We start from the raw sequence: 8,843 nt of genomic DNA, 5'->3' as shown, positions 1-8,843 counted from the left end.
CATTCATGAAGAAGAAGCTGATAACATGGATTTAAGATTGTTCAACTAAAGTGAGTACACTGAAGAACTGCATCATTGGGCGTCAGTATTAAACAATGAAGAATTTCTAGAGTCACGGGGCTTGTCAAAATATGGAACTCCATTTTGCAACAATGACCATGAGGCTGACTCATCAAAGATAAATTAATGTGATGCTATGTAAGCAATGGTACCAAGTTTTTTGTAACTATTTTAATGACTCAATGAAATGAAACGTTTATTTCATCATATATAAATCAAATGTATTTTTTTTAAGGCCAAGTATAAGCTTATTGTTTTCATCTCGGAAGTCCCCAATAAATCATTGATTATAAACACAAACGTAGCGCACAATTAGCTGCCTAAAAGTCTCAACACCCATAGGTAAAGGTGGAATCAAATTAATCTCAGAAGTCCCCATAAATCATTGATTATAAACACAAATGTAGCGCACAATTAACTGCCTAAAAGTCTCAACATCCATAGGTAAAGGTGGAATCAGTAACAGGGGAGGAGTTAACTTCATCAACATTTTTTTTCGAGCCATTTTAGATGTCACCTCCTCACCACTTAGGGTTTTACCATCACCATCACCAACAGACCACCCATAATACTGGAATTCTTCCCTAGTGTAGAGATAACGACCAAAGCGACTCCTCCAAACATCTAAGCTGTAAGAATGGTCGCCATTGCATTCAGTCGACCAGTGACAGTCACGATTCGAACACTCGTAAGGCACAGTTTCCCCACCACCCTCATCACTGTCGGTACGAAACAAAATGTCAGGATCTAGGCCAAACCTTTCATCCCAAACTGGAGGATTTTGTTGTTTTGGAAGATTGGAACTCGAATTTTTAGACATTTTGTCGAAAATAAATTGGAGAAGGAAACTCAATTTTTGCAAAGAAATTGCTGAAGATTGTCGAAAATTACCTCAAAATAATCGAGGGAATGAGTCGTAAATAACGATTGAGCAAGCTAACCCTAGATCTGATGTTTTTTAGGAGAGAGAAAATGAATAGTGACTCCGAAAACTCTAAATCTACGAAAAAGGAACACTATTTGCGCTAAATTAACATGGGGTTTTTGTAGAGGGGACTATTTCAGATGGAATTATTGTAAATTTCGTAAGATTTGAAGCAACAAACCATGAGAATAAGGAGAGAGAGTGAGGGAGTATGAAGAAGAGAGGAGAGAGAGAGAACCTGGTGGAAGAAACCGGAAAATCGATGGAGAGAGAAAGGGAAATGATTTTGGCACATTCCTATGTGAGAGCACAGTTTTCTATGCTTATCTCACATAGAGGTGTGCCAAAATCAATAAAGGGTGTGCCAAAATCAATTTGCAGAGAGAAAATAAGAGTTAGATTATGACAGAAAGAGTGAGAAAATATTAATTATACAACAGAAAAAAAGAGTTTATTTGAAATATTTAGAAAAAAATAAAATTTACTATAAATAAAAAGGAGGAATGTAATTTTGAATTACCCAAAATAAAAACTAGATTTATAATTTAGGGACGGATGAAGTAACTTGTTTTCTATAAGTGGGAATAGGCCCTAATTAACTCGGTTAGAATTCGAGACGAAAATGGAAGAACACCACGCAAGCTGAAGTAGTGTTATCTCCATCCATGTCCGAAAACCACTAATGGCGCCATTGCTAGGTAATGTGCTTCATCCTCGTCCGCCATTTTCACTTCCCATCAGCATAAACTGCTGCAACTTCACCACTAATTCAAAGCTCCCAAACATTCGAACATTATCAAGGAGGAGTTCTATCTTTCTTTCTGCTTCTTTTCTCACTTTGTTTCTTAATATCAACCCCAATTCATCAACGCCTTTGCTTTCTGCTAATGCCCAAGAATTGGATGAACAAGAAGAATCCACTGTTGTCCGCCTTTTTCAGGTACTTATTTGATCTGAATTATGTTACCCACTTCATGGCAATTTAATTTTATTTTTTTTTTTTTTTTTTTTTTTTTTTTTTTTTTTTTTTTTTTTTTTTGCAATTAGACATCTATGATGAAGTTTTTATGATTTTGTAATAAGTTTGTCGCGGTGTTTCACCTAAGAGTGCTATCATTTGGATTTAAGGTACGGCTTTAGAGTGAATATTGCTGGATATACTTAACTAAGAGGTAGAGTTGCAATGGTCTTATACTCGTGAAGTTGCAGAATTATTTCAATAATTATTGAGAAAGTCATGTTGGATATGAAAGACAGTGTAAGCTCATAACCTGAAATATTTACCTTATTTCAGCCAGATTAGTTGCAATGGGCTCAGAAATATGATTATTGATTATATTATACAAGTATGATATAAACCTGACTCAGAGTCCATACAACATCTTTGAAGTCTATATAATTTTTGGGGCTATTGAGAAAATGGAGACTAACATAAAGGCATGAAACATTAACTATTTGGTCATGGAGTTGATTTTGGCTTACTGTAGTGTGCCTTGTTGGTCTTAGTAGAATGTAGTCTATGTAAATGTCAACATAGTATTTAGCTGGTTCCGAGATATGTGACTTGTTCTGCCTTGACGTGAGGATATCAATGATTTGTTTACCAGTCAATAATTGATGCTCTATGGTATGCAATATGATGTAATGTAACTTTATCAACTTTTATATTACAAAGGCAGTTGTGTGTTTTTATTTTTATTTATTTATTTGCTTGAGTATTGATGCTGTAAATTACCACTGTTTTTTGATTTGAATCCTGTAAATGTATCAAAGAAAAAACTTAGACAAAGTAAACCACAAATAGTCAGGTAATAGAGAGGATTGCCATAAGATTCGAGTGATGATATTCTTTATTCCAGGAAAGGGGTGACAAATAGATAATGGTGTTTGTTACAGCTTTGTATGGTTCTCTCTATATTTTCTGTGGCTTTTCATCCTTAATGCATATTAGTGTTTAAATTGTGCGCTATGTGGGCATAATTTATTCCATCTTCCATGCTATTTGTGCCAGTTTTGAATCATTTGTAATTATAGATTTCCCTTGTCCTTGCAGGAAACCTCACCATCTGTGGTATACATTGAAGTGCTAGAACTAATGAATAGCTCCAACAAGGCAAAGGAAGCCTTTCTAGCTGACGAAAGTAGTGCAAAAGTTGAGGGGACAGGTTCTGGCTTCCTCTGGGACAAATTTGGTCACATTGTAGGAATTTTTTTATTTTTTTAAGTTTAAATATCAAATTTATATCACTAGACATCAACAGATTTGATTGATTGCTGTGAATCATTCAAATTTATTTTTATATAACCTGTGGTAGTATGTGGTTACGTGTATCGTGCATGTCTTGTGTCACTCAGTTTGACTAATGCTTATGTGGAAGTAATAGTGATTAATCAATGATCCTTTATATTCTAATTATGAGGTCTCTAGATAAGATACTCATGTATAACCTCTAGTAGGCTATTAAGTCTGGGAATTACATGATTTACATCCTCAGTTGTTGCAATGAAAAGAGGGACCGGGATATACAAAAAAGATAACACAGTCTTTGAGGCTAAAAGTGTTTGTTCTTTACTACCTGGGCTCCATTTATAGAACAGGGATGTAAAGCCCCCCTCCACAACAACCTTCTGAATAACAGAATATGATAGTATACCTTACACCTAACACATTAGAAAATATAAGATGTTTATAAATTCCTTCATAGCCGAATTACATGGTCCCTTATAACCAACCTCAAGAAGTTGTTTAATCAAAACCTTCAATAGTCTGAAGCCTTCATGAGAGCTGCAAGGGTAGTAAATGTTGGTTTAAACTAGAATGCATGTTTAGTGGGATTTAATTTAAAAAATAATTCTATGAGAGTATTGTTGCGTTCATTTAGAAAACATAGAGAACTGAGATGCGAAAGATTACCTGAAAGTTTACAATGGTGATTAAACTAAAATAAGAGATGATAAATAAGAAGTATGATGGGGGATATAGGGACTCATTGAGCTCCTAACAGAATATAGACATCTTACTAATATATTGTGGGCATAGTAATATTATTCTTACATATAATTATTGCTAGTTAAGTTGAATATCTAGGGGACTTTGCAAACATTGATTTGTTGTGGGATAAAGTCCCTTATTAGCGCCATTCTGGGCTTTTAAGAGTTACTCAGTTGAGGAGGTTCAAAAATATTGGGTTATTCTGTAATATTTGACCCCCCCTTTCTTTTCTTTCTTGTCTATGAACAGTTTACAGCCATTGTTGCTTTTATTAGACGTCTGTTCTTTCAAATGGTTTCAAAAGTGAGCTACTTTTTCGTGCCATCTCTCGTATTATAAATTAGAAATTATTAAAATGGACTAATGCACTAAGTTAAATTGCACATATCAATTTAACCATGGATTAAATGACTTCCAATATGGTTGAATGTAGCTTATTATATCTCTTTATATGGTTATAACTTGTAACATCAAAGTATCAAACTATAAGATATTACCTGAAAGTTTTCATTGAACTTATTGGGAATTCTGATTTTTATATGGCTATTTTCCGCAATTTCTGGCAGTATTTAAATAACTTTTGATTAAAAGAGTGCTAGCTTCTTTCTTCATTTCCTAATTCTTGTGGCGACTTTTGACATTATGAGCGTGAATGCACTCAAAACGACTTCATGGTCTCTGTAACTCATTCTGTCTTCATATTGCTATGTCTTTGGTATTCTTTCCATGTTGATTTACTAGTAAAACTAAGCACTAGCACTTCCTTTCTTCTGCCAGGCGATTGTATGCATCTATATTAGAGTTTTTTTTTTTTTTTTTAAACTTTAAATTTATTGGATTACTGTTTTTGTTTGATAGGTTACCAACTACCATGTCGTGGCTAAGTTTGTAACTGATCAAAGTGGACTGCAGTATTGTAAGGTTTTGCAACTCATAATTATTTAGGTTCAAATGGCTATTATGCCTTACTTCTGCATGAACAATTTGAATTCTGAAATACATGTTACAGGTGACTGTAGGAGATGCAAAAGGAAATAAAATTTCAACTGAGGCCAAGATCATCGGTTTTGATCCAACATATGATCTTGCTGTTCTTAAGGTATCAGATAAGGCATTATTTTTGCATTGTAATATTTCAACCTCTTTGCAACATTGGGGCATGTAGAATCATTTAAAATGTTGGTGATGAGAGATGGGCCTTTTTTTAGATCTAATACGCCCTCTGTGATTGCCACTATGCTAGTGTTTTGATGTTTTACTCTGGTGGCAAGGTTAGTGTAACATGGCAAGTGATTCTCAGAAACAGTTCATACAGAGATTGAAGCAGATTTCTAAATTTAAAAGTAGAGATTTATATTTTTTTCATGTTTGGTAATTTGGGACCCTAATACAGTAAGTGTACTACTTCCTCCGTTCTTTTTTACTTGACCTATATCAATTATCACGCTTGCCAATGCAAAACTTTAATGATCAATAACTTTAATTCCCTATAAGTAAAAATTATAGAAATTATATATTATGATATTACTTATTGAGACGAATCTAACAAGATCCCACATGAATATGTTTTTACTTACATATAATTTGCAAAAGACGGTCAAAGGAGGGATGGTGAATAGTGTAAAAGTCAAAGCGGGTTAAGTAAAAAAAAAACAGAGGAAATACTAGTTAATCATTACCACATATGTTATGTAGGTCTTTATTTTGTTTATCGCAACAATGTGGATATACAATCAATTTTCTCTAAGGGCAATACAATCTTCTCCCAGCTTTCTTCAGTTTTTTATTTTATTTTTATTTTTTTTATTTTTTATTTATTTATTTATTTATTTCCCCCCTTAGTACATCTGTTTTTGTAAATGGTAGCAGATAATTCTGTCAATTCTGCATTTTGGAGTAAATTCTAATTATTTTATTTCTGGTGTAGTTTGATCCTCAGGGAAAAGAGTTAACGCCTGCTCTTATAGGAACATCAAGTAATCTGCATGTCGGCCAGAACTGTTTTGCTATTGGGAATCCTTATGGTTATGAAAACACTCTAACAACTGGGGTATACACTTGCAAGCCAACATTTGCTACTAGTAACAGTTGGATATCTTATCTACTGCTAGAGTGATATTGCGATTAATGCGAGATGCTGATTTCTTGAATGTTGGCCAAATTGTTAGTTTTTCACATTAATTGTGATCTTAATTTAGTTATTTAATTTTAACTTGGAGGACTAGCACCTATTATGCTAATCACATATATATATTAAAATGAAATTTCAAATTTCAAATTACCCCTCATTCCTGATTCCCAAAGTTGATTTATCATTGTTTACCTATACACTTTTACACGAGCAAGATTTCAGTTATACGGATTTGCATATTCTTGTTAAGGACTGAATGTACCAGAAAATACACTAGAATGACAGGATTCTACTAAAAAATACAGCATTGGACTGTTATGTGTTACCTAAAGTCCTAAACTGTTGATAAACCCACACAACTTTTCCTGTGAAATGTTGCGGGGGAGGTGTTCATTATCCACATGTATGCTGGTATAATAGATCTTATCATAACTGATAGATGATTAATGCTATACGCATGCTATCTTTTGGGATAACAAGGTCACTTTTACAGCAATAGAACTAACTAAATTACTGCTTCTAAAGCTGGTTTCTTATCTGTCGGAATTATCATAATTACCATTATTGATGTGTAATTGGATTTTTAAATTTTAACCCAGGTAGTAAGTGGTCTGGGCAGAGAGATACCATCTCCAAATGGACAGGCCATTCGAGGAGCCATACAAACAGATGCTGCTATTAATGCTGGTAAAACTCGAGAGGAGCTTAATTATAATTTCTCAATTGTTAATCTTTACTTTCATATTACTATACTTGTTTCTCATCAGTTCTTAGAGCCTCAATAGGGTATAATTTTGCACAGAACCAACCCCTTTTTACAAGATGGACCAGCAGTTTGTGTACATTTTCTATGATAAAATTTATCCTTATTTTAGCACATTGATATCAGGAAACTCAGGAGGGCCATTGATTGATTCATATGGTCATGTCATTGGTGTGAATACTGCGACATTTACTCTCAAAGGTGAGTAAATTTCATTATATTTTTATCTTTTTGTTTGTTTTCTCAAAGCAATAAGAAAGCAGTGGATTTGCACTTAGTAGAATCTCGTCTTTTACAAGTAATAAGTAATTTACTTCAACTAGAAACGTAATAATTCGGTCAAAATTCTTTTGGCAGTCTTAAGACTCTTAACTTTGAATTTGCTGACTGTCTCATGGTGCTATTATATTTCATATGAATGACACCTATTGTTTTACTCTTTCAATCTATTGGATGTATCCTGTTGTAATCTACAGATACGACTTTTTACCTTCTCATGTTTCAATCTTTAGTTCTTAATAATTGATTTGATTGGTAAACACTAAAACAGTGGACTGTAGATTTTTTTCAGGCAAATTTGTCTGATAGTTAGGCTTTTTGGGTAAGGTTTAAGGGATTCTTCCCTGGAAGGTATCCCGTCCCATCTTGCTCTTGATGTTGGTTGTTTGCTTAACTTTATGATTCAATAATAAATGCTCTGTTCGTTAATTTAACATAAATAAATAAAATTTAAAATAAAAAAGCTTTATGTGAATATTCCTTTTCATTTTCTATGTAGATGAAAACTTTATGAATAGATGTGTCAAGTGTTCTTGAAGCATTTGGTTAAACCTGTATTGATAATGGTAAATAATAAAGATATCTGGGTGGGTACTTGGCTTCGGATTATCAACCCAAAAAATATAAATTTAAAATAAAGAAATATACAAATTCATATTATCTGTTTATAAGTTCAAAATGTCATTTATTCAAAATGCAAGGTTTAATTTATATGAAATGAGCATCCATATTCTGAAAGACAATTGCAGTATTTTTAGGAGATAAGAGCATGGAAGCTCTAAAACGTTGCTAATTTTAATGTTTGGTGATGTTTGTTGGTCGTATTCCCTTTTTCCTTACTGTCTGAATTTGATTTTAATATACTGTACTGAATCTTTCTACCATCAAACTTTGTTAAATGCAGGCTCTGGAATGTCCTCTGGTGTTAACTTTGCGATTCCAATTGACACTGTATTGCAGACTGTACCTGCTCTCATTGTCTATGGAACACCTTATAGTAACAGGTACTAGGACTACTAGCTGAATTGGTATTGAAATTGGGATCTCTAAGATTTCTTGTGAGTAAAAATTCAAATGTGAAGATCGTTCTCGTTAGTCGTAATTCGTAAAGCTTTCAACTGCTCGGTGATTGTTGCATGCATGCTCTCCTATCATTCTGTAATTATATGCAAATTTTTTATAAAAAGAAATTTGACAAGCAACTGATTATGGCAGTCACGTATATTTCAGATACTTCTGAAGAAAGATGTTATAAAATAAATTCTGCATTGCTCTTATTTTCTGATGTTAGAAATTTAGAATTGGGTGGTGGTGTTTTCTGGGCCTAAAAGCTTGAGAAGACTTTTTCTTGATTGTAAAAAATGTTGGCCTTATTTTGAACAAGGCACCATTTGTCTTTTGGAAAGTTTGAATTGATTCTCCTCTGCACTGTTTTGAATTTGCTTGGGTTCATCACCGCGTAAAAAATCAACCAGCAACTTAGCAAGTGCAATAACTTGCCCCATCAGAGATGGCTGAAGATCCATAGTTTTAGGATACAAACCCAACCCGAAAATTTTGTACTATCGACTCAAGTGACAATAATTCAGAAAAAATTGCCCCATTGTCTCGATCAATAATAATTCAGTCAGGAGTATTACCGCGAATGAGCTTAGCTTGCGTGCAAGCAGAGCAACGAACTCAGCTAGAGTGA

General features: G+C 33.7%; 1 protein-coding gene across 1 annotated transcript; it reads left to right on the top strand.

The window, feature by feature from the left end:
• The first annotated feature begins 1,582 nt into the window (after positions 1–1,582).
• LOC145634905 (protease Do-like 5, chloroplastic) lies at positions 1,583–8,352 on the top strand. The gene is made up of 8 exons (XM_081686236.1): positions 1,583–1,925; positions 3,039–3,185; positions 4,836–4,898; positions 4,987–5,076; positions 5,905–6,027; positions 6,708–6,795; positions 6,998–7,072; positions 8,055–8,352. The coding sequence occupies exons 1-8, from the start codon at positions 1,668–1,670 to the stop codon at positions 8,159–8,161; spliced, it is 951 nt and encodes a 316-aa protein (XP_081542362.1). The 5' UTR covers positions 1,583–1,667; the 3' UTR covers positions 8,162–8,352.
• Positions 8,353–8,843: the final 491 nt, after the last annotated feature.

Source organism: Chenopodium album, chromosome 6 (assembly GCF_948465745.1).
Source record: "Chenopodium album chromosome 6, dcCheAlbu1.1, whole genome shotgun sequence".
Lineage (NCBI taxonomy): Eukaryota > Viridiplantae > Streptophyta > Magnoliopsida > Caryophyllales > Amaranthaceae > Chenopodium > Chenopodium album.
The sequence above is the reverse complement of the archived record's forward strand: the minus strand, read 5'-3'. Positions and strand labels throughout refer to the sequence as shown.

Bases quoted from the DNA above. Each gene is read 5' to 3' on its own strand.
- LOC145634905 (XM_081686236.1), top strand. From the start codon at position 1,668: ATGGCGCCATTGCTAGGTAATGTGCTTCATCCTCGTCCGCCATTTTCA. The intron at 5,077-5,904 runs GTATCAGATAAG...TTTCTGGTGTAG, and splicing joins ATGATCTTGCTGTTCTTAAG to TTTGATCCTCAGGGAAAAGA. The intron at 7,073-8,054 runs GTGAGTAAATTT...TGTTAAATGCAG, and splicing joins TGCGACATTTACTCTCAAAG to GCTCTGGAATGTCCTCTGGT.